General features: G+C 40.3%; 1 protein-coding gene across 1 annotated transcript in view; it reads right to left on the bottom strand.

Annotated features, from left to right (window-relative positions):
• The window catches only part of IGSF10 (immunoglobulin superfamily member 10), a 93,754-nt gene that overhangs the window by 38,013 nt on the left and 28,387 nt on the right, over positions 1–27,354 (bottom strand). The window contains exon 2 of the mRNA XM_079921176.1: positions 345–539. Within this exon, the coding sequence (XP_079777302.1) occupies positions 345–538 (194 nt within the window). The 5' untranslated portion in view covers position 539. The remainder of the gene's footprint in view (positions 1–344; positions 540–27,354) is intronic.

Genomic DNA, 27,354 nt, shown 5'->3' with positions numbered 1-27,354 from the left:
TCCTGTTACCTCTTACTGATATATCATAACACTAATTCTTAACAAGAGCTATATTATTATCCAGCAGATATGTAGCCAGAATGCAGCTTTTCTATAATCATGGGCCTCTCAGCCTACTATGAGGGACTATGGGTTCTAGAAGAACTTTCTCTTAGTAAAAGTTTAACAGAAAAAAATTTTTTATTGCCCCAGCAAGCTTAAGATCCTCATGTATTCATTTCAGAAGAGAAATATTGTTAAAAGAATTGTGGTTAATCTCCCAAAGTCACAAGTGTTTTGAGGACAAATCAGCAGTGTCATCAATCCCTCCTTGAGAAGGAAGCAAGACAAGGGCCCCTGCGCACCCTAGATTGATACGTTCCACGTTGGGCGGGATGCTGTGTGGGATGGAGGTCAGGTACCGAAACGTGCAGTGCACCTCTGTAGGCACGTAACAGGCACAGCGGCGAGGACAGGCCCTGCCCCCGGGGAAGACCACCAGGCAGACTGCAGCGAAGGAGACCAGTAAGCTGGTGCTTCCCCTGCTTTTCACCTTCATCCTGAAAAAACATCATACCTCGGAGTTATAAATATGGTTTGAGCAAAGTTCCAGTAGACCACACACAGTAACTGGTAATCTGGGAGACCTTCCTAAAAGGTCGTAAGGGGCCAATTTCATTCACAACTTTTATGGTAAAGCTTACTCTTCACAAAGCCATAGTGTATGCTGGCCTCATATAGATCCTTGTGATCAAGCAGGATATTTATGGTTGTGAAATTCCTTTACAGCTTTTCACTTAACGAAAAGCGGCAATCCCTATTACTTAGAGATTCATTAGAAAAGGAAAGTGGAAACCATAATGGAGATATTGTGACAACTGAAGTACATAAGGCTTAGTTTCCTGTTTATGCTTTAGTTTTTTAGACTTTAAAAAAACTGATTATAAAACTAATACATGTGCAACAGAAAATTCAGAAGCTGTAAATAAGAAGAAAAAAGAAAATAAAATCACTCATACTTCCCACCACCCAGATATAATCAATGACATTTTGCCGTACTCCTTCCAGCCTTTTACATATTGGGTTGGATGTTACTGCATATATATGATCAAATGAAATTTCATAACACATTTTTATCATTGAACATATGTTTGTTTTTTCATTTTATCAAACCTTCTTCAAAAACATTTTTAAGAGCCGTAATAATCCACTGAAAGGACGAATAAATCTCTTTCTAACATGTCCTCAAGTCCTTGACAAAAAAGACACATTGTACATGTCACTGCCAAACGATGACCGTAAGTAATCGTAACTGACCGGCTGAGAGGGCTTGAGCCTTGCACCTGCGCCACACTGACCCCTCGCAGGCATTATGCCGTCTGCTTTTGCTCTACTTAGAACATCCCTCTGCCTCTTTTCTTGGTCCCTTCTCCTCTGCTATGGGGGTGGGGGAGCATAACCAGGGAAGAAATATGCTCAGCTTGTTGGAAAAATGGTATCTGTTACCCACATGGGGGTGAAGCCCAAGGATCCAAACCTAGTTTTTGCCTGAAATTCAGAATATACAAAGATTGTAATAACGTCTTTGTTATGCTTCTCTAAGAAAAGTGACCTTCATAGAATGGTTTCTTTTAGATTCTACCAGCAACCATCCTTTAGCTATAAACCACATTTAAAATAACATGAATGCTGAATCGCTTGTATCTCCATATAGATAGAAAGATAATGGAATTATTAGAATATAGCCAAATTAAAATTTACTATAGGATTAATCACATGACAAATTTTGTCATTGTAACCGTCTGGTTACAAACATTTTAAATAAACGTCGTATGATCGGAGACAGCATTTCCACCTTCTTATCATTAGGTAAGCAAAGAAAGAAACAATAGGATGCAGGTAGTTCTCTCATCCAGCTAGAAAAATAGAAGTTACGGGTATGCCCACTTGAGAGTTACTGAAAAGAGAATCAAAAGTCTAAAAGAACACGTGGATAGTGGATTCCCACAAACTTAAACCTGAAAATGTGTATAATGAAATAGATAGAAATTGACAATACCTGAGCTCTTCTGTCCTGGTCCTAAATCCTCTCCTGACATAGGCAGAGACTGAAAATCTTCCCAAGAAATGGAAGATCATATCCAAACCTGAGTAAGGAAAAATTCTCTGCTCCAAAGTGAAGCCAGTGGCTTGGTCTTTCTGGCTTGCAGCTCAGGGGTATTACTCTGGAGAGAGACCTGGAGGCACCCCCCGAGCCGCAGCTAGATAACCGGAGCTCACATGAATCAGCAGCGTGCCTTTATAACTGTTGCTACGGAAACAGAAAGCAAAGTGGAGGTTTTAAAATGTCCTTTCTCCTCCCTCAACGGTGTGCTTAAATTCCCCCTGAAGTTGTCATTTAAATATATGTATTAATATCACTCCCTTTTGCCCCCAAGTCCCAGGAGCTTCTCCTCCCTTATCCTTTTTGGGCAAATCTGTCAGAAGTGCCCACAATAAGGGTCTCCACCTACTGGTGAATCTTTGCTCAGAGTTTGTCTTTTGCTTGGCATCAGTCACCGAAGAAGCGACCTTCTCATTTTTGCTGTAATCCTTCCCCCTCTTCGGCGCGTGCTCTGTTGGCCCTGCCCTGGCTCGGGCCCCAGGACTAGCTGCATTCCCACGCCAAGCCCCCTCTCCGCTGCCCCTGGCCCGGGCATGGGTCCTGTCCCCTTCCCCGGGAAGGACTGCCAGAGCCGCTCACCTCTCAGCGCAGGTGACCAATGGGCTCCCGCCGCCGGCGTGTGCTGGGCTCAGCTGCCCGGGGCGCAGGGACCGCCCAGAGCTGAGGGAGGGAAGGCGAGGCGGGGCGACGTTGATTTATGTGTCTGGGGACTGCGCCGAGGCTCCATCGCACGCGGATTATAAACGACCACTAGACTCCTCTTCATTTTGCAGAACGCGCGGATGTCTGCTCGCCTTCTGTCTTATTTCCTCCTCTTTCTCCGATTCCCTGTATTTCTCAGGCGCGTTCTGGCTGGTGGGCAGGTCAGTTTCAGCCGCGGGGCCTTTACTCCCACGTTTACCTCCTCCACCTGTTGACAGGTGATGGGTAAATCTTTTGGTTTAAGGACTTGCTTGAATCACCACGAGCTGTTCTCAGTTCTGAGGTTCATCAAAGTTCTGTCTGAAGGCTGAGAGGTAGCCATGATAACCTATGATACCTGCAGTTTGAATTTTCTGTTTGACCCAACTGGAGAAATCTCTCCGGGATTACCAGAGCACTGGGTTTAAATACTTTTTTTTTTCTTATTTTTTCTGTTTGAGTTGCATCCCCCTCTCTCACCTCCACCCCCGCCATCCATGAAGATAGCCTCCAGAATCGCCCCTAGCAACTCAGACCTCATTTAAGAGTGCCTGCACTGGAGACAGGGCCCCCAATATCTTGACTCATAAACACTTAGTATAACTAAAATGACCCTTTTCACTTTAGTTACACTGCGTTTAAACTTTTGATGAAAGTTTGATATGAACGTTTTTGAGCAGTGATTCTCAGGCTGTGGTTCTGGGCTCAGCAGCGTCGGCATTACACTGGACCTTGTTAAAAAACACAAATTCTCAGGCTCCATCCCAGACCCACAGAATCAGAAACTGCAGGGATGAGGCCTGGCGTCTGCGTGTTAACAAGTCTTCCAGATGATTCCCATGCAGCAAATTTTGAGGATTGCTGGTTTAAGGAAATAACTTCTTATAATGACAATGGGGTTTACCCTGTGGCAATACTACTCTAAGCATTTTACGAATATTGACTCATTTAAACCTCACCCAAAACACCAAAAAACCTAAAAGGAAAATGTTTGTGTCATTTTCATTTTACAGGTTAGGCACATAAAGGTAAGTGACTCACCACAGGTCATTGCCAGCTTGTAAGCAGAGAAACCGAAGTTGATTCAAACCCAGGCACCTGGCTCTCCAGCCTGAATGTTTCGCCACAAAGCTGCAGCTGCCTCGCTCAGCCAAACATCAGGAATGTCCCATATCCAGTAGCTAAACATTCAAGTGATTTATAGTTAGTAATAAGTGGGTCAGTGACCATGGTCGAATTCTAGAATCAGGGACCCAGAAGTAACTCTAGAAGTATGTGTGATGAGAACACGGTCTTTAGTTCTGCAGAGCTGACATGGTTCTTTAAGTTAAAAATTCACATGGGATCTCTAGACTTAGAAGCTTGCTTGGGAAACACGGCATATTTGTGGATTCTTCACATCCACAGTTTTTCTTCCAAAGCTCCTTGGAGATCACCTCATGGCTTCATACTCTTGTCAATTTCTAACCAAGGTCTGGACTCCCAGACCCTTGCTAGGATGAATCACAGAAAGATGACCGTAGCATGTTATGCTCCTTTTTTTTTTCCCAGGATGGTTACATGGGGTCATTTTTTTTGCTGTCAGTTTCAAAAAGAACTCCTGTTAGGAATGTTTGCTTGTTTTAAGGGTTTTAATGAGAGATATTTCTAGAACTGCTTTGTGTCAGAGTTCTCTCTGTATTTTCCACTTTTTATTTAATCTGCCAGAATTATTAGAAACCCGAAAGGCATGTTGGGACTAATTCTAGTTCAACTTGCCCTATTTAATAATAATAATCACTGTATTGTAGTCAGAGCATATATGTGCCAGAAGCGTTATATGTGTTGCTTAATTCTCGGACATATCCTTATGAGGTAGGCACTAAAATTATACCCATTTTTCAGGTGATACTCTGAAATAATTAAGAGCCAGAATACAATACTGAGTTAATTTTAAACCTCTAAGGCCCCTGTTCTTAAGCCCTACCTTTCCCAGCCTCCTCCACTTCTGTTTACATTTACACTGTTGTAAAATTTGGAGGCTCCACAGCATATCAAGGATTAAAGTTTGACCAGTCTCCTTTCTAACCATACTTAATAATGCAATTTGTTTCTATAGATTCTTACAGTGTACAAATCACTTTCATGTTTGAATATGGCTTCATTTAATGTTTACAAGAAATAAGTAAAACTCAATGATAATAATTCTATTTTATAGGAGAAGCTGAGGTTGACTATGTATATGAATTGCCAAACTCACATCTGGAGTTAACCTGCACTCCTAACGCTGTGCTTCCTGGACTATAAACTGTGTTTCACCTATGCCTTCAGGACGGTTTGCCATTTTAATTACCTCTCACTATAGTTTACCTAATATTTTTCTTTAAATCACTCCTCCCTTCTTTATTCTAAGTCTTTCCCTAAACAATATCAGTAAATTCACAGGTTTGATATTTTTTTCTAGTAAACATGACAATAAATATACATCTTTTTGGGCTTCCCTGGTGGCGCAGTGGTTGAGAGTCCGCCTGCCGATGCAGGGGACACGGGTTCGTGCCCCGGACCAGGAAGATCCCACATGCCGCGCAACGGCTGGGCCCGTGAGCCATGGCCGCTGAGCCTGCGCGTTCGGAGCCTGTGCTCCGCAACGGGAGAGGCCACAACAGTGAGAGGCCTGCGTACCGCAAAAAAAAAAAAAAAATATATATATATATATACATATATATATACATATATATATATATATATATATATATATATATATATATATACACACACATCTTTTTTACCCTTTACATCACACCTGGGAATTTACATCTCCCCCATCTCTGTCATTGACATGGCTCGTTACCCTTTTTGGTGTTCATTTCACTCCTAAGTCAGAGCAATAAACACCGATAAATCCAGTCTAAGATTTTACATCATACATCACCTGACAATCATAACAACTCAGGTTTCGTTTTTGTTGTTTTTTGGCCACTCCCTGTGGCTCGCAAGATCTCAGTTCCCCGACCAGGGATTGAACCCCAGGCCATGGCAGTGAAAGTCTGGAATCCTAACCATTAGGCCACCAAGTGAACTGCTGAGCTCATGTATTTTGAAACTCATTCATATGCATATCAACGATAAACAAATGCTAAAATCGTTACATATCTATTCATCAGGACCAATCATTACTAGCTCCCAGCCCCACAATTTTCTTATTAATTGATTAACCAAACAATCAAGTCACCTGCTTAGTGAATACAACAGCAGTGAAGTAGACCTAAAATCCTGGCCACTTTTTTTTGTTTTTGAAGTTACAGCCTACTGGCGCAAGTGATAAGTGCCATGAAGAGAAATAGTGCAGAAAAAGGGTATCAAAATCAGTCAGTATCAGCCCTGATCCAATAGAATTGCATCTCAGCCCACGGAAGTCAAGCTGCAGACCCTAAGGCACTTATTTTTCAATGAACAATTAATATTCCACACTCTTAATCCTTCAGTCATTCAGAATGCTATGTATAGGTACAACTTCGGAAGATTTAGAGCCATTTTGAAGCCGATGCATAGTTCTCCTATGGGTTCATAGGCTCCAGATTATAGGAAATAGACAAACTACTTAGGAGGCAATTGTAACAGTACAGCCTCAAAATGACAAGCTAAGTTGGTGGTTGGGAGAGTAAAGAAAGATGTTAGGTAGAAGAGGCATGTAGGAACCAGAATTGTTAAAAATGTATTTGGGGAATCAAGGAGAAATAAAAGAGAAATGATGCATGAATCTTAACGTTTCTCGTCAATGACTTCCAAGGATCCTGGGAAAAATAGGGCGGAAGCAGATAAAAGTGAGAAGTCCACATAGATGCAGACCTGAGAAAAGATCAAGGCAGAAGCAGCGCTATAATAACCAAGCATCCACAGCTGTCAAGACTGCGAGATGTCTAGAGGACACCCTTGCTGACTGTAACACTGTACACTGGTCCCTGTAAACGCTACATGTTGCTTTTCTAACAGGTGCTGTATCAAAGGCCATCATTGGTGGATATGTACGGAATTCGTCATGATTTCTTAAGCACGGGCAGGAGATACATCTAAGGATTCTCAGATCTATGAGATGAAATCTCAGAGGTTGTCCGAAGGTGAATGTCCTATGTGTGAAAAGGGGATGGTACAATGTGGTAGTTGTACAATGTTGGTAGAATTTCATGAGCATTTTCTAAGAGCAAACAGAGTGTGAGCTGGTACATAGGGAAAACTCAAGGGCACTATAGTCAACCACACTAACAACCCTAGAAGTTGATTTTCGAGGAGGAACAACTTCGAGGTGGTTTCTGAGGTCAGCCACTGGAAAGAGGAGTGAGGAATCCAAAACTATAATTAGGGGTAGATCATACACAATGTCTGGTTAAGCTGTTGGCCACTGTATGAAGCTTTCCATAACACTGAGGTATTCTGAGTTTTGGAGTAGGGATCCTTTTGTTGTCCTGACACACATGGTAGGAATTTTGGAAGGGGTGAGTTCTAGAGAATCACATCCTTGTCAGATGATGCCTTGAAAAATTATTTTTTTTAAGCCAACAACTACACTACTTACATTCTTGGTTTTTTTCTTTAAATAGAACTTTATTGGAGTATAATTGCTTCACAACACTGTGTTAGTTTCTATTGTACACCAAAGTCAATCAGCCATATGCATACATATGTCCCCATATCCCCTCCCTCTTGCGTCTGCTTCCCTCCCACCCTCCCTATCCCACCCCTCTAGGTCATCACAAAACACCGAGCTTTTATCTCCCTGTGCCATGCTGCTGCTTCCCACTAGTCATTTTACATTCCGTAGTGTATATATGTCGATGCTACTCTCACTTCACCCCAGCTTCCCCCTCTCACCCTGTGTCCTCAAGTCCATTCTCTATGTCTACATCTTTATTCCTGCCCTGCAACTAGGTTCTTCATGACCATTTTTTTTTTAGATTCCATATATATGTGTTAGCATACGGTATTTGTTTTTCTCTTTCTGACTTACTTCACTCTGTATGACAGACTGTAGGTCCATCCACCTCACTCCAAATAACTCAGTTTCGTTTCTTTTTATGGCTGAGTAATATTCCATTGTATATATGTGCCACATCTTCTCTATCCATTCATCTGTCGATGGACATTTAGGTTGGTTCCATGTCCTGGCTATTTTGTAAATTACACTATTTTGTAAATTACATTTAGGTTGGTTCCATGTCCTGGCTATTTTGTAAATTACTACTTACATTCTTATCCCTCCCTTCTACTGTTCTCTTAGGTCAGTTTGAGTCTTTGACTTAATTCTGTTTTATTAGAAACTTGCCCTTTCTTCACAGATAACAAATGCAATATTTTCCAGATCCAGTCTCTTTGATGATAGGGAAAAGTAATAAAGACATATGCGTGTGTATATACACACACACACACACACACACACACACACACGGCTGCATTTTCAAGTACTTTACAGCATTAAACATAGATAGGATAAGTGGAGTTTCTTAGCAGTGCAGTGTCTTAGAATATTAGGATTTGTTTTACATATATCATAATCACAAAAAAATAGAAGTTTTCCTTTTTATTCTTCATTGTTATTTTAAGTCACTGAACATAGTTGTAAAATATATTAGACATTCTCTTGGAATAAGCTAGAGACATGTTAGGACATTATGAAAGAACAAAGAGTTATGTGGAAAGATTCAATAAAGATTCCAAAGACCACAATCATCACAGAGAAATTACTCTGTTTTTTCACTTCTCCTAATAGAGGCTGTAATTAACACACTCTGAGAACAGCCATGGAACAATGCAGAGGAAAGTCTATGGTTTTAGAGCAGAGTCAGAAAACTTTATCTGCAAAGGGCAAGTAGTGAATATGTTAGGTTTTATGGGTTATAGGATTTCTATTACAACTACTCGATCCTATCATTGTAGAGAAAGCAACCACAGACAATATATAAATGAATGAGCATGGCTGTGTTCCAATAAAATTTTATTTATAATCACTGAAATTTAAATTTCATATCATTTTAATATATATAATAATATATCGGCTTAGGACCTGTGCAGAACGGGAGAGGCAGCACGTGGAAAGGGGCACCTCCGGAGTGCGGAGCTCCGGAGTTTGGAGATGTACAGTTCCCCTGCAATTGACTTATATAGTATGAGGAACGGTTACCTGGACGACCTGAAGAAGCCCACAGATAACTGAAATACACCAGAAATACATCTACATGTGGAACAACTCCTACAGAACACCTACTGAACGCTGGCAAAAGACCTCAGACCTCCCAAAAGGCAAGAAAGTCTCCACGTACCTGGGTAGGGCAAAAGAAAAAAGAAAAAGCAGAGACCAAAAAATAGGGACGGGACCTGCACCACTGGGAGGGAGCTGTGAAGGAGGAAAGGTTTCCACACACTAGGAGCCCCTTCGCGGGCGGAGACTGCAGGTGGCGGAGGGGGAGAGCGCAGCCACAGGGGTGCGGATGGCAAAGCAGAGAGATTCCCGCACAGAGGGTCAGGGCCGACCGGCACTCACCAGCCCGAGAGGCTTGTCTGCTCACCTGCCAGGGCTGGCGGGGCTGGGACCTGAGGCTCGGGCTTCGGTCGGATCCCAAGGAGAGGACTGGGGTTGGCGGCGTGAACACAGCCTGAAGGGGTTAGTGCGCCACACCTAGCCGGAAGGGAGTCAGGGAAAAGTCTGGACCTGCCGAAGAGGCAAGAGACTTTTTCTTCCCTCTTTGTTTCCTGGTGCGCGAGGAGAGGGGATTAAGAGCGCTGCTTAAAGGAGCGCCAGAGACGGGCGCGAGGTGCGGCGCGAGACGCGCATGAGACGCTAAGGCTGCTGCTGCCGCCACTAGGAAGCCTGTGTGCGAGCACAGGTCACTGTCCACACCCCCCTTCCGGGGAGCCTGTGCAGCCTGCCACTGCCAGGGTCCCAGAATCCAGGGACAACTCCCCCGGGAGAACGCACGGCGCGGCTCAGGCTGGCGCAACGTCATGCTGTCCTCGGCCGCCGCAGGCCCGCCCCGCCCTCTGTGCCCCTCCCTCCCCCCCAGCCTGAGTGCGTCAGAGCCCCCGAATCAGCGGCTCTTTTAACCCCATCCTGTCTGAGCGAAGAGCAGACGCCCTCCGGCGACCTACACGCAGAGGCGGGGCCAAATCCAAAGCTGAGCCCCTGGGAGCTGTGCGAACAAAGAAGAGAAAGGGAAATCTCTCCCAGCAGCCTCAGGAGCAGCGGATTAAAGCTCCACAATCAACTTGATGTACCCTGCATCTGTGGAATACATGAATAGACAACGAATCATCCCAAATTGAGGAGGTTGGCTTTGGAAGCAAGATATATTATTTTTTCCCCTTTTCCTCTTTTTGTGAGTGTGTATGTGTATGCTTCTGTGTGAGATTTTGTCTGTATAGCTTTGCTTCCACCATTTGTCCTAGGGTTCTATCCATCCTTTTTTGTTGTTGTTTTCATTTTAATTTTTTTCTTAATAATTATTTTTTATTTTAATAACTTTATTATATTTTATCTTACTTTATTTTACTTTATTTTCTTTCTTTCTTTTTTTCCTTCCTTCCCTCCTTCCTCCCTCCCTACTTTCTTTCTTGCTTTTGTTCTTTCTCTCTTTCTTCTTCTACTAATTCTTTCTTTCAACTTTCTCTCTTTTATTCTGAGCCGTGTGCATGCAAGGCTCTTGGTGCTGCAGCGAGCAGTCAGTGCTGTGCCTCTGAGGTGGGAGAGCCAACTTCAGGACACTGGTCCACAAGAGACCTTGCAGCTCCACATAATATCAAACGGCAAAAATCTCCCAGACATCTCCATCTCAACACCAGCACCCAGCTTCACTCAATGACCAGCAAGCTACAGTGCTGGACATCCTATGCCAAACAACTAGCGAGACAGGAACACAACCCCACCCATTAGCAGAGAGGCAGCCTAAAGTCATGCTAAGCTCACAGACATTCCAAAACACAGAACTGGACAGGGCCCTGCACACCAGAAGGACAAGATACAGTCCCACCCACCAGAACACAGGCATCAGTCCCCTCCACCAGGAAGCCTACACAGGCCACTGAACCAACCTCACCCACTGGGGGCAGACAACAAAAATAACGGGAACTATGAAAGTGAAGCCTGCAAAGAGGAGACCCCAAACACAGTAAGATAAGCAAAATGAGAAGACAGAAAAACACACAGCAGATGAAGGACCAAGATAAACACCCACCAGACGTAACAAATGAAGATGAAATAGGCAGTCTACTTGAAAAAGAATTCAGAATAATGATAGTAAAGATGATACAAAATCTTGGAAATAGAACAAACAAAATGCAAGAAACATTTAACAAGGACCTAGAAGAACTAAAGATGAAACAAACAACAATGAACAACACAATAAATGAAATTAAAAATACTCTAGAAGGGATCAATAGCAGAATAACTGAGGCAGAAGAACAGATAAGTGACCTGGAAGATAAAATAGTGGAAATAACTACTGCAGAGCAGAATAAAGAAAGAAGAATGAAAAGAACTGAGGACAGTCTCAGAGACTTCTGGGACAACATTAAACGCACCAACATTCGAATTATAGGGATTCGAATTATAATTCCATTCGAATTATAGAGAAAAAGAAAGGGATTGAGAAAATATTTGAAGAGATTATAGTTGAAAACTTCCCTAATATGGGAAAGGAAATAGTTAATGAAGTCCAGGATGCACAGAGAGTCCCATACAGGATAAATCCAAGGAGAAATATGCCAAAACACATATTAATCAAACTGTCAAAAATTAAATACAAAGAAAACATATTAAAAGCAGCAAGGGAAAAACAACCAATAACACACAAGGGAATCCCCATAAGGTTAACAGCTGATCTTTCAGCAGAAACTCTGCAAGCCAGAAGGGACTGGCAGGACATATTTAAAGTGATGAAGGAGAAAAACCTGCAACCAAGATTACTCTACCCAACAAGGATCTCATTCACATTTGACGGAGAAATTAAAAGCTTTACAGACAAGCAAAAGCTGAGAGAGTTCAGCACCACCAAACCAGCTTTACAACAAATGCTAAAGGATCTTCTCTAGGCAAGAAACACAAGAGAAGGAAAAGACCTACAATAACGAACCCAAAACAATTAAGAAAATGGGAATAGGAACATACATCTCGATAATTACCTTAAATGTAAATGGACTAAATGCTCCCACCAAAAGACACAGATTGGCTGAATGGATACAAAAACAAGACCTATATATATGGTGTCTACAAGAGACCCATTTCAGACCTAGAGACACATACAGACTGAAAGTAAGGGGATGGAAAAAGATATTCCATGCAAATGGAAACCAAAAGAAAGCTGGAGTAGCAATGTTCATATCAGACAAAATAGACTTTAAAATAAAGACTATTACAAGAGACAAAAAAGGACACTACATAATGATCAAGGGATCAATCCAAGAAGAAGATATAACAATAGTAAATATTTATGCACCCAACATAGAAGCATCTCAATACATAAGGCAAATACTAACAGCAATAAAAGGGGAACTCGACAGTAAAACATTCATAGCAGGGGACTATAACACCCCACTTTCACCAATGGACAGATAATCCAAAATGAAAATAAATAAGGTAACACAATCTTTAAATGATACATTAAAAAAGATGGACTTAATTGATATTCATAGGACATTCCATCCAAAAACAACAGAATACACATTTTTCTCAAGTGCTCATGGAACATTCTCCAGGATAGATCATATCTTGGGTCACAAATCAAGCCTTGGTAAATTACAGAAAACTGAAATTCTATCAAGTATCTTTTCCGACCACAATGCTATGAGACTAGATATCAATTACAGGAAAATATCTGTAAAAAATACAAACACAGGGAGGCAAAACAATACACTACTTAATAATGAAGTGATCACTGAAGAAATCAAAGGGGAAATAAAAACATACCTAGAAACAAATGACAATGGAGACACGATGACCCAAAACCAACGGGATGCAGCAAGAGCAGTTCTGAGAGGGAAGTTTATAGCAATACAATCCTACCTTAAGAAACAGGAAACATCTCGAATAAACAACCTAAACTTGCACTTAAAACACTTAGAGAAAGAAGAACAAAAAAACAACAGAGTTAGCTGAAGGAAAGAAATCATAAACATCAGATCAGAAATAAATGAAAAAGACATGAAGGAAACAATAGCAAAGATCAGTAAAACTAAAAGCTGATTCTTTTAGAAGATACATAAAATTGATAAACCATTAGCCAGACTCATCAAGAAAAAAGGGAGAAGACTCAAATCAACAGAATTAGAAATGAAAAAGGAGAAGTAACAACTGACAATGCAGAAATACAAAAGATCATGGGGGATTACTACAAGCAACTCTGTGCCAATAAAATGGACAACCTGGAAGAAATGGACAAATTCTTAGAAATGCACCACCTGCCAAGACTGAATCAGGAAGAAATAGAAAATATGAACAGACCAATCACAAGCACTGAAATTGAAACTGTGATTAAAAATCTTCCAACAAACAAAAGCCCAGGACCAGATGGCTTCACAGGCGAATTCTATCAAACATTTAGAGAAGAGCTAACACCTATCCTTCTCAAACTCTTCCAAAATATAGCGGAGGGAGTAGCACTCCCAAACTCATTCTACGAGGCCACCATCACCCTGATGCCAAAACCAGGCAAGGATGTCACAAAGAAAGAAAACTACAGGCAAATATCACTGATGAACATAGATGCAAAAATCCTCAACAAAATACTAGCAAACAGAATCCAACAGCACATTAAAAGGATCATACACCATGATCAAGTAGGGTTTATTCCAGGAATGCAAGGATTCTTCAGTATATGCAAATCAATCAATGTGATAAACCATATTAACAAAGTGAAGGAGAAAAACCATATGATCATCTCAATAGATGCAGAGAAAGCTTTCAACAAAATTCAACACCCATTTATGATAAAAACCCTGCAGAAAGTAGGCATAGAGGGAACTTTCCTCAACATAATAAAGGCCATATATGACAAACCCACAGCCAACATCGTCCTCAATGGTGAAAAACTGAAAGCATTTCCACTAAGATCAGGAACAAGACAAGGTTGCCCACTCTCACCAGTCTTATTCAACATAATTTTGGAAGTTTTAACCACAGCAATCAGAGAAGAAAAGGAAATAAAAGGAATCCAAATCGGAAAAGAAGAAGTAAAGCTGTCACTGTTTGCAGATGACATGAAACTATACATGGAGAATCCTAAAGATGCTACCAGAAAACTACTAGAGCTAATCAATGAATTTGGTAAAGTAGCAGGATACAAAATTAATGCACAGAAATCTCTGGCATTCCTATACACTAAGGATGAAAAATCTGAAAGTGAAATCAAGAAAACAGTCCCATTTACCACTGCAACAAAAAGAATAAAATATCTAGGAATGAACCTACCTAAGGAGATAAAAGACCTGTATGTAGAAAATTATAAGACACTGATGAAAGAAATTAAAGATGATACAAAGAGATGGAGAGATATACCATGTTCTTAGATTGGAAGAATCAACATTGTGAAAATGACTCTACTACCCAAAGCAATCTACAGACTCAATGCAATCCCTATCAAACTACCACTGGTACTTTTCAGAGAACTAGAAAAACAAATTCACAATTTGTATGGAAACACAAAACACAAAAGCCAAAGCAATCTTGAGAACGAAAAATGGATCTGGAGGAATCAGGCTCCCTGACTTCAGACTATACTACAAAGCTACAGTAATTAAGACAGTATTGTACTGGTACAAAAACAGAAAGATAGATCAATGGAACAGGATAGAGAGCCCAGAGATAAACCCAGGCACATATGGTTACCTAATCTTTGATAAAGGAGGCAGGAATGTACAGTGGAGAAAGGACAGCCTCTTCAATAAGTGGTGCTGTGTAAACTGGACAGGTACATGTCAAAGTATGAGATTAGATCACTCCCTAACACCATACACAAAAATAAGCTCAAAATGGATTAAAGACCTAAATGTAAAGCCAGAAACTATCAAACTCTTAGAGGAAAACATAGGCAGAACATTCTATGACATAAATCACAGCAAGATCCTTTTTGACCCACCTCCTAGAGAAATGGAAATAAAAACAAAAATAAACAAATGGGACCTAATGAAACTTCAAAGCTTTTGCACAGCAAAGGAAACCATAAACAAGACCAGAAGACAACTCTCAGAATGGGAGAAAATATTTGCAAATGAAGCAACTGACAAAGGGTGAATCTCCAAAATTTATAAGCAGCTCATGTAGCTCCATAACAAAAAACAAAGAACCCAATCCAAAAATGGGCAGAAGACCCAAATAGACATTTCTCCGAAGAAGATATACAGACTGTCAGCAAACACATGAAAGAATGCTCAACATCATTAATCATTAGAGAAATGCAAATCAAAACTACAATGAGATATCATCTGACACCAGTCAGAATGGCCATCATCAAAAAATCTAGAAACATTAAATGCTGGAGAGGGTGTGGAGAAAAGGGAACACTCTTGCCCTGCTGGTGGGAATGTGAATTGGTACAGCCACTATGGAGAACAGTATGGAGGTTCGTTAAAGAACTACAAATAGAACTACCATATGACCCAGCAATTCCACTACTGGGCATATACCCTGAGAAAACCATAATTCAAAAACAGTCATGTACAAAAATGTTCATTGCAGCTCTATTTACCATAGCCCGGAGATGGAAACAACCTAAGTGTCCATCATCGGATGAATGGATAAAGATGTGGCACATATATACAATGGAATATTACTCAGCCATAAAAAGAAACGAAATTGAGCTATTTGTAATGAGGTGGATAGACCTAGAGTGTGTCATACAGAGTGTAGTAAGTCAGAAAGAGAAACACATATATATGGAGTTTAACAAAAAAAATGTCATGAACAACCTAGGGGTAAGACAGGAATAAAGACACAGACCTACTAGAGAATGGACTTGAGGATATGGGGAGCGGGAAGGGTAAGCTGTGCCAAAGTGAGAGAGAGGCCTGGACATATATACACTACCAAACGTAAGGTAGATAGCTAGTGGGAAGCAGCTGCATAGCACAGGGAGATCAGCTCGGTGCTATGTGACCGCTGGAGGGGTGGGATAGGGAGGGTGGGAGGGAGGGAGACGCAAGAGGGAAGAGGTATGGGAACATATGTATATGTATAACTGATTCACTTTGTTATAAAGCAGAAACTAACACACCATTGTAAAGCAATTATACTCTAATAAAGATGTAAAAAAATAATATATCAGAATATTATTATTTTGATTTTGTTTCGATCATTTACAACTATAAAAAAAGAATTCCTAACTTGCACACCATACAAAAAAAGGCAGGGGACTGGATCTGACCATAGTTTGCCTACTTCTGCTTTAGAGCTAAGCATTCCCACTGGGTCCTTTGTGGTGGAGACGTGATCTGAACACCGGCATTCAGTGTCACATGTGATCTAACATATCAAATACAAAAGGGAAGGGTTTGAGGGTTTTTTTTCACTTCAAAGTCTAGGAAGTCTAGGATTGAATGGCCAAACATGCTTTAAGAGATTTATCTTCAGCAGTCAAAAGTCACTTTCTGGATGGATCATAACTCTTTTGTAATTTGGAGTTTCTTCATGCAACATTCTGTAATAATCTTGCCAGAATACAGCAGTGACATATGCCAGCATTGTCAAGATTTTGACATAGTGCTTAAATGAGGCCTAACTAAACAGATAATTTAAAACTCTGCAGTTCACAAGTAAATGCCCCTTTTCTTCTTGGAATTCTATATTTAGGAAAGGGAGAATTTACTTCTGACCATTACAAGAAGACTTAATCAAATTCCAGTGCCCCATAAGAAGAAACCATTTTGCATTTGAAAAGAAGGACAAATCCTAAAAAATAAAAGGATAGCCAAGGCCCATCCTTAGGGACTTCAAAAGAGTGTGATATGGGAGGAAAAGTTTAAGTAATAGAATGAAGTCATAGAGTCAGCTTTGGATGACATAAAATAAAGCCCTTTCATAATAAATTAAATTGATATACACTCAGGAAACATTAGCCTAAACTAAAAATATCAAGGGAAAGACTAATCAAATATTCAAAAAGCGGTATTTAATTTGCTATAATCTCCTAACACCTGAGCTCTCAGGCAAATACTCTTTACAATTTAATATGTCTTATTTTTGTGCTAAATCTGATTTAAGTTAGCAAAGTCATGTCTGCAAATATAGAGCAGCAAGACATTTCCACATCATGTACTCCAGAACAAAGAAATCCTAGTTGCAGCAGTTCTAAGAGTTGAAAGAGCTGAAGTTGAAAGAGTTCACATAGATGAACTTTTCTTTTCCTATATAAAACTTAAATACAATGCTGGAAGCAAAGTAGGATGTTGGTCACTCATAAGCTTGGATAGATTCACCGCAAGTCTTGATGGGGAAAATAGCTAGAAACTGGGTGACTCCTGCATATATTTAAACCAGTTGTTCTTTCTGGTTAATGTGAAAACAAAGTTTAAATGTCTTAATTAATTTTTATTTTCTACTCTTTTATAGTTTTAGCCCTGTCCCTCAAAGGAATATAACTGAGTTGTCTACTTACTACTCACTATTTAAAGTTAAAACCTCCACTTAATAGATATAATATAGTATAAGAAACTCCTGGCTAACACAGAACAGTTCACCAGTTAGCACAGTGTTTAAACATGTCCTCTGCTAAAGTAAAAGCATAGAACAGACTTTCCTTGTTAGGACCAAGAGTTTTTGGGTTTTTTTGTTTGTTTTGTTTTTTGCAGTACGCGGGCCTCTCACTGCCGTGGCCTCTCCCGTTGTGGAGCACAGGCTCCGGACACGTAGGCTCAGCGGCCATGGCTCACGGGCCCAGCCACTCCGCGGCATGTGGGATCCTCCCGGACTGGGGCACGAACCCGTGTCCCCTGCATCAGCAGGCGGACTCTCAACCACTGTGCCACCAGGGAAGCACAATGGTTAAGAATCCGCCTGCCAATGCAGGGGACACTGGTTCGAGCCCTAGTCAGGGAAGATCCCACATGCCACAGAGCAACTAAGCCCGTGTACCACATCTACTGAGCCTGCACTCTAGAGCCCAGGAGCCACAACTACTGAGTCCGTGTGCCACAACTACCGAAGCCTGCGTGCCTAGAGCCTGTGCTCCACAACAAGAGAAGCCACCACAATGAGAAGCCCGTGCACTGCAACAAAGAGTAGCCCCCCCCTCCACAACTAAAGAAAAGCCCGCATACGGCAACGAGACCCAATGCAGCCAAAAATAAAATAAATAAAATTAAAAAAAATTTTTTTTTAATTTAACAATGTCAGGGAATACAGAAAACACATCTATGGAGTGACTTCAGAGTTTGGAAAGAGGTCCATTTACCTATAAATTATTATATGGAATGTAACTTGAATCCTCCTCTTCAATGCCATCATTACCTGCATCAGCGATGCACGATGCACCATGCACTCTACAGAAAGAGTTACATCATGAAGAAGCACAGTCTTTGCTTTGAGGAGTTAATAATCTAATGAAGAGAACAAGATAAATGTCAATCATCACCTTTATCATCACCTTTATCACAGTTACCTATAGAGGAGTACATACATAAATGGCCATGTGTGAAGGTGGCCATATGTTTATTGTTGCTTTGGTTTTTAAAAATAATACCTATTCAGGGAAGTAGCCAAGATGGTAGGGTAGGAAGACCCTGAGCTCACCTCCTTCCATAGGCACAGCAAAATTACAACTATTTACAGAGCAATTATTGATGAGAAAGACCTAAACACTAGCAGAAAAGATCTTCTACAATTAAAGATGTAAAGAAGAAACAATAACAAGATGGGTAGGAAGACTGCAGAGAGGCAGTATAGTCAAAACTCATACCTCCAGGTGGGTGGATGCACAAATGGGAGGATAATTATAATTGCAGAGGTGCTCCTCAAGGAATGAGGGGTCCAAGCCCCACACTGGTCTCCCCACTTTGGGGTTTCCTGCCCTGGGAAGATAAGCACCAGAACATTTGGCTTTGAAGGCCAGCAGGGCTTATTTTGGGGAGAGCCAGAGGGCTGTAAGAAACAGAAACTCCAGTCTTAAAGGGCACACACAAAATCTCCCTCACTCTGAAACCCAGGGAAGAAGCAATAGTTTGAAAGAAGCCTGAGTTAGACCCATTTGCTCATCTTGGAGAGTCTCCCAGAGAGGCAGGAGGCAACTGGCGCTCACTTTGGTGGACATAGCTGCTGACAGCAGCCATTGTGAGGAGCCCATTCTACCATGAAGGCAATGGTGCTTGCAAGTGCCATTTTGGAGTTTTCCCTTGAGCTTATTAGCACCGGGACCTGACCCCACCTGGTGTCAGAACAAGTACTTGGTTGCCTAAGGTCAGCAGCTAGCTGGGCAGGGACACAGCCCCACCCACCAGCAGGCCAGCTGCACTAGGACTCCCTGAGCCCCTAGCTGCCACCAGGATGTGACCCATCTACAGAGGGCCCAGGACCCAGCCGTGCCCAACAACGCACCAGCACTGGCCCCAGGACCACCTGGGCCCTGGTCCCACCCAACAGTGGGCAACATCACCCAACAGTGGGCAAACATCAGCTCTGGGACACCTTGGGCCTCAGCCATTGCCTGAGGATCTGACCCCACCCACCAGCAGACTGACACCAGCTTCGGGATACCCTAGGCCTTGCAGCCAGTCATGTCAGGAACCAGCCTGCTCACCAGCAGCCAAACCAGCTACAGGACCTCCAGGGCCCTGTAGCCAGAGACCACAAGATACAGCTCCATTCACTAGTGAACTGGCACTAGCCCAGGGACCACCTGGGACTTGACCCCGCTAACTAGTTGGCCAAAGCCAACTCTGGAGCACCGGGGCCTGTATCCAAATACCACAGAATTCAGCTCCACGCAATAGTGGGCCAGCACTAGCCTCAGTATCCCCAGGGTCCTGCAGCCGGAAACCCTGGGACACAGCTCCATCCACTACTGGGCTGACACTAGTATTGGGACAAGCCTCATCCACCAGAGGACAGGCACAATCTCCGAGACCCCTAGGGCCCAGCAGCTAGAGACACTGGGACCTGGCTCCACCCAACACTGAGCCACCCAGAGGGTCCCCAGGCCCACCCACCAGTGGATAAACACCAGCTCCAGACCCCTGGGCCCAAACACCAAAGACCCCAGGACCAAGCTCCACCCACCAGAGGACCAGTACTGTACCCAGAACCTAACCTCACCCACTATCAGGCTGACACCAGCTTTGAGACACCTTAGGATCATCAGCCAGCCACTCCAGGATCCAGCCCCACTCACCAGCCAGTCTACACCAGCTTTGGGACACCCTCTGACCCTGCAGCCAGCCATGTCAGGAACCTGCCCTGCCCATCAGCAGGCAGACAGAAGATGCAGGACCCCTGGATCCACCAACACAAACCCTAGGACCTGGCTCTGCCAACCAGTGAGTCAGCACCAACCCTGGGCCCTCAGGGGCTCTGAACCAGCTGCTCTGTGACAGAGCTCCACCCACCAGCGGCCAGTAGCTTCCACACAAGGCAGGGTCTGACAACCAACCAGATGGGGGGCAGCCATGCCAACTGGACTTCCCACAGTAGTCAGCCACCTATAACAGAAAGACCCATGCAGCCCACCAAGGGGGTACCCCTAGAACATACAGTTCTGGTGACTAGAGGGGAGTACACTGCTGTGACACATAAGATGTCTCCTACAAAAGGAGAGTTCTCCAAAACTAGAAAATGTAACCAACCTGCCAACTACATAGAAATAAAAACAGTGAATTAGGCAAAATGAATAAATAGAAGAATATGTTTCTAACGAAGAATATGTTTCTAACTTTATCTATCTATAATGATAGATATGTTTCTATCTATCTTCTAAGATAAAACCTTAGAAGAAGAACTAAGTGAAGTAGAGATAAGAAATCTACCCAACAAAGAGTTCAAGGTAATAATCATAAAGATGCTCAAAGGCCTCAGGAGAAGAATGAGTGAACACAGTGAGAATTGTACAAAGAGTTAAAAAACATAAAGGACAAGCAGAGCTGAAGAATATAATAACTGAAATTAAAAACACACTAGAAGGAATCAACAGTAGTTTAGATGACAAAGAGGAATGGGTAAGCAAACTAAAGAACAGAATTTCAGTGGAAATCACTGAAACTGAACAGAAAAAAAGAAAAAAAGAATACAGTAAGTCCCCTACATATGAACGTTCAAGTTGCAAACTTTCAAAGAGGCAAACATGCATTTGCATGTTCAATCATGTAAGTTATTTCACATGCCTGGCATACATTGTCACCTGCGTGCATCCTCTACAAGTGGTTGTGCTTTTGTGTACTTTACTGTACAGTACTGTATAGAATACAGTAGTATAGTATCTTTATTTCAAGGCCAGGATGTCCGGAAGCAAGCGTAAAAGCAGTGGTGATGTAGCTGGTACTATTGTACTTTTCATGGTACTGTACTGTAAGATTAAAAATGTTTCCTTTATTTTTTGTGTTTGTTTTTTATGTATTATTTGTGTGAAAACTATTATAAACCTATTACAGTACAGTACTATATATATGACTGTGTTAATTGGGTGCCTAGGCTAACTTTGTTGGACTTACAAATTGGACTTACGAATGTGCTCTCAGGATGGAACTCATCCATATGTAGAGGATTCATGTAAAAAGAAAAGAGACCTCTGAAATGACATCAAACATCCTATCATTTGTATTATAGAAGAGAGAGATAAAGGGGCAGAGAAATTATTTGAAGACATAATAGCAGAAAGCTTCCCTATTCTGGGCAAGGAAACAGACATTCTGGTCCAAGCAGCACAGAGAGTAACAAACAGGATCAAGCCAAAGAGGACCATGCCAAGCACATTGTAATTAAGATGGCAAAAATTACAGATAAAGAGAGAACATTAAAAGCAGCAAGGGAAAAGCAACACGTTACATACAAAGGAACGCCCATAAGGCAATCGGCTGACTTGTCAGCAGAAACTCTGTGGGTCAGAAGGGAATGGCATGATATATTTACAGTGATGAAAGAGGAAAACCTACAACTAAGAATAATCTACCTGGCAAGGCTTTCCTTCAGATTTGAAGGAGAGATCCAAAGTTCTACAGACAACCAAAAGCTAAAAGAGTTCAGCATCATGAATCCAGCTTTACAAGAAATGTTAAAGGGACTTTTCTAAGTAGAAAAGAAAAGGCCATAGCTAGGAATATAAAACTTATAAAAGGAAAAATCTCATTGGTAAAGGCAAATATACAGTAAAGGAAGTAAATCAACCACTATAAAGCTAGTAGGAAGGTTAAAAGAAAAAAGTAGTAAAATCATCTGTATCCACAATAAGTAGTTAAGGGAGAAACAAAACAAAAATATACAAAATATGAGGTTAAAAATAGTAAACGCTGGTTGGGGGGAGTAAAAATGCAGGGTTGTTAAAATATGTTTGAACTTAAGGGATAAGCAACTTGAAATAATCATGTATACATATAGATTGCTATATATAAACCTCATGGTAACCACAAGCCAAAAATCTATAATATATACAACATACAAAAAAGAGAAAGAATCTAAACATAATGTAAAGATGGCTATCAAATCACAAGGGAGCAAAAGAAGAAGAAAAGAACAAAAAAGAACTGTAAAAACAACTCCAAAACAATTAACCAAATGGCAATAATACTTATCAATAATTACTTTAAATATAAATGAACTAAATGCTCCAATCAAAAGACATAGAGTGGCTGAATGGACACAAAAACAAGACTCATATTTATGTTGCCTACAAGAGACTCACTTCAGATCTAAAGACGTACACAGACTGAAAGTGAGAGAATGGAAAAAGTTATTCCATGCAAATAGAAATGAAAAGAATGCTTGGGTACACAATATTTATATCAGACAAAATCAAATTTAAAAGAAGACTATAACAAGAGACAAAGAAGGACATTACATAATGTTCAAGGGAGCAACCAAGAAGAAGATATAACAATTGTAAACATATGCACCCAACACAGGAGCACCTAAATACATAAAGTTATTATTAACGGACACAAGGAGAGAAATTCACAACAACACAATAATAGTAGGGGACATCAACACTCCACTTACATCAATGGACAGATAATCAAGACAGAAAATCAATAAGGAAACATGGGCTTTAAATGACACATCAGATCGAATGTACTTAATATATATAGAATATTCCATCCAAAAGCAGCAGAATACATATTCTTTTCAAGTTCACATGGAAAATTCTCTAGGATAGATCTCATGCTAGGTCACAAGACAAGTCTCAGTAAATTTAAGAAGACTGAAATCATATCAAACTTTTTTTCTGACCACAAGGCTATGAGACTAGAAGTCAACTACAAGAAAAAAACTGCAAAACACACAAACATGTGGAAGCTAAACAATATGCTATTAAACAACTATGGATCACTGAAGAAATCAAAAAACATCTGGAGACAAATGAAAAAAACCACAACAATTCAAAGTCTATGGGATGCACAAAAGCAGTTCTAAGAGGGAAGTTTAGAGCAATAGAAGCCTACCACAGGAAACAAGAAAAATTTCAAATAAACAACCTAACCCTATACCTAAAGGAACTAGAAAAAGAATAACAAACAAACTGAAAGTTACTAGAAAGAAGGAAATAATAAATAACAGAGAAGAAATAAATAAAATAGAGACAATTTTACTACACAAAAAGCAAAGGAGGGGGCTTCCCTAGTGGCTCAGTGGTTGAGAGTCCGCCTGCCGAGGCAGGGGACACGGGTTCGTGCCCTGGTCCAGGAAGATCCCACATGCCATGGAGTTGCTGGGCCCATGAGCCATGGCCGCTGAGCCTGCGCATCCGGAGCCCGTGCTCCGCAACGGGAGAGGCCACAACAGTGAGAGACCCACATACTGCAAAAAAAAAAAAGAAAAAAAAAAAAAGAAAAGGAAAATGAAAGAATGAAACTAAGAGCTGGTCCTCTGAAAAGATAAACAAGATTGATAAAACTTTAGCCAGACTCATCAAGACAAAAAGAGGGCCCAAAACAAAATCAGAAATGGAAAAGAAGTTACAACCAACACCACAGAAAAACAGAGGATCATAAAATATTACTATGAACAATCACACATCAATAAAAATGACAACCTAGAAGAAATGGACAAATTCCTATAAATATACAATATCCCAAGACCAATCCAGGAAGAGATATAAAATATGAACATCTCAATTACCAGTAATGAAACTGAATCAGTAATATTTTTTAAATCCCCCAAAACAAAAGTCTAGGATCAGATGGCTACACAGGTGCATTTTACCAAACTTTTAGAGACAAGTTAACACATATCCTTCTCAAACTATTCCAAAAAATTGCAGAGAATAGAAAGCTTCTGAACTCATTCTACGAGGACAGCATCGCCTTATGCCAAAACCAGACAAAGATATCAGACACACACACAATTACAGGGCAATGTCACTCATGAACATATAAGTAAAAATCCTCAACAAAATATTAGCACACCAAATTCAACAATACATTAAAAGGATCATATACCATGATCAAGTGGAATTTATCCCAGGAATGCAAGGCTGTTTCAATATCTGCAGTTCAATCGATGTGATATACCACATTTACAAAATTAAGAATAAAAGCCATATGATCATCTCAATAGATGCATAAAAAACTTGACAAAATTAAACAGCCATTTATGTCAAAAACTTTCAACAAAATGGGTATAGAGGGAATATACCTCAATATAATTAAGGCCATATATGACAAGCCTATAGCTATCCCCATACTCATCATACTGAAAGCTTTTCCTCTAAGATCAGGAACAGACAAGGATGTCCAGTTTTGCCACTTTTACTCAGCATAGTATTGGAAGTCCTAGCCACAGCAATCAGACAAGAAAAAGATAAATAAAAGGAATCCAAATTGGAAGGAAGAAGTGAAACCACCACTGTTTGCAGATGACATGGTACTATACACAGAAAATCCTAAAGATGCCACCAAAAAACTATTAGAATTCATTAATGAATTCAGTAAAGTTGCAGAATAAAAAGTTAATATACAGAAATATGTTGTATTTCTATACACTAACAATGCTATATCAGAAAGAGAATTAAGGAAACAACCTCATTTACAATCACATCAAAAGGAATAAAATGCCTAGGAGTAAATCTAAGGAGGTAAAAGACCTGTATTCAGAAAACTATAAGACACTGATGAATGAAATTGATGACACGAACAGATGGAAGGATATACTGTGCTCATGAATTGGAATAACTAATATTGTTAAAATGACTATTATACTCAAGGCAATCTACAGATTCAATGCAATCCCATCAAAATACCAATGGTATTTTTCACAGACCTATGACAAATAATTCTATAATTTGTATGGAAACACAAAATACCCCAAATAGCCAAAGCAATCTTAAGAAAGAAGAAGAAAGCTGGAGGTATCATGCTCCCTGATTTCAAACTATGCTAGCAAAGTAATCAAAACAGTATGGTACTAGCACAAAAACAGACACATACAACAATGGAACAGAATATAGATCCCAGAAATAAACCTACATTTATATGGGCAATTAATCTATGACAAAGGAGGCAAGATATACAATGGAGAAAAGACAGCCTCTTCAATAAATGGTGTTGGGAAAACTGGATAGTTACATGCAAAAGAATAAAACTGGACTACCTTCTCACACCATGCACAAAAATAAATTCAAAATGGATTAAAAACTTAAATGTAAAACCTCAAATCATAAAACTTCTAGAAGAAAACATAAGCAGTGTGTTCTTTGACATTGGTCTTAGTAATATTTTGTGGATATGTCTCCTCAAGCAAGGGAAAAAATGCAAAAATAAAGAGACCACATCAAACTAGAAAGCTTTTTCACAGTGAAGGAAACTATCAACAAAATGAAAAGGCCACCTACTGAATGGGAGACGATATTTGCATACAATATATCCAGTAAAGGGTTAATATCCAAAATATACAAATAACTCATATAATTCAACATCAGAGAACAAAACAGCCCAATTTAAAAATGGGCAGAGGATCTGAATAGACATTTTTATAAGGAAAACATACAGATGGCTAACAGGCACATGAAAAGGTGCTCAACATCACTACAGGAAAATGCAAATGAAAAACACAATGAGATATCACCCTACACCTGTCAAAATGTCTATTATCAGAAAGACATGAAACTAAGAAATATTGGCAAGGATATGGAGAAAAGGGAACTCTCGTGCACTGTTGGTGGAGATGTAAATTGGTACAACCACTATGGAAAACAGTATGGAGATTCTTCAAAAAATTAAAAATAGAACTTCCATATGATCCATCAATTCTAGTCCTGAGTATTTATCTGAAGAAAATGAAAACACTAATTAGAAAAGATATAGGCACCTTATGTTCATTGTGGCATTATTTACAATAGCCAAGATATGGACGCAACATAAGTAGCCAACAATAGATGAATTGATAGAGAAATGGTATATATATACAGAATGGAATAGTACTCAGCCATAAAAAAGAATGAAATCTTGCCATTTGCAACAACATGGATGGACCTAGAGATTATTACGATAAGTGAAATAAGTCAGCCAGAAAAAGACAAATACTGTATGATTTCACTTACATGTGGAATCAAAAAAAAAAAATAAATGAACAAACATAACAAAAGAGAAACAAAGTCACAGGTACAGAGAACAAACAAGTGGTTGCCAAAGGGGTGGGGGATGAGACAGATTAAGTACAGACTTCCAGTAGCAAAGTAAATGGGTCATGGCTATGAAATGTACAGTGTGAGGACTATAGTCAATAATTAGGTAACATCTTTTTGTATGGTGATAGATCATACTAGACTGATTGTGGTGGTCATTTCAAAATGTATAGAAATATCAAATCACTATGTTGTATAGCAGGAGCTAATATTCTGTTGTAGGTCAATTATACTTCAAAACCAACCAACGAACCAAACAAACAAAAGCACTCATAGAAAAAGAGACCAGATTTGTATATTTTTCTCTCTCTTTAATGTTGTATCTATATGAGATGATGGATATTCACTAAATTTATTGTGGTAATTATTTCATGATATATGTAAGCAAAACCATTATGACATACACCTTAAATTTATATAGTGCTGTATGTCAATTATATCTCAATAAAACTGGAAGAAAAAACATTCTCCTTTATTTCTAGTTCACCAAGTATCTTTCATTATTTTACCTTAAAATTTTAATTAAAATAGGACACACAAACTGAAAAGTACACTGGGGTAACCTGCTAATGCTTCCTAAGGATATGTCCACATCCAAATACCTAGAACCTCTGAAAGTCATCTTATTTGGAAAAAGTGTCTTTGCACATATGATTAAATTTTATGGATTCTGAGATGAGACTATACTGGATCATACAGGCGGGCCTTAAATGCCATCACAAGCATCTTTATAAGAGAGAGGCAGAGAAAGGTTAG

This window comes from Stenella coeruleoalba (genome assembly GCF_951394435.1).
Source record: "Stenella coeruleoalba genome assembly, chromosome: 5".
In the NCBI taxonomy this organism is placed as follows: domain Eukaryota; kingdom Metazoa; phylum Chordata; class Mammalia; order Artiodactyla; family Delphinidae; genus Stenella; species Stenella coeruleoalba.
Note: the sequence above shows the minus strand (reverse complement) of the source record. Positions and strands in the feature narration are given on the sequence as shown.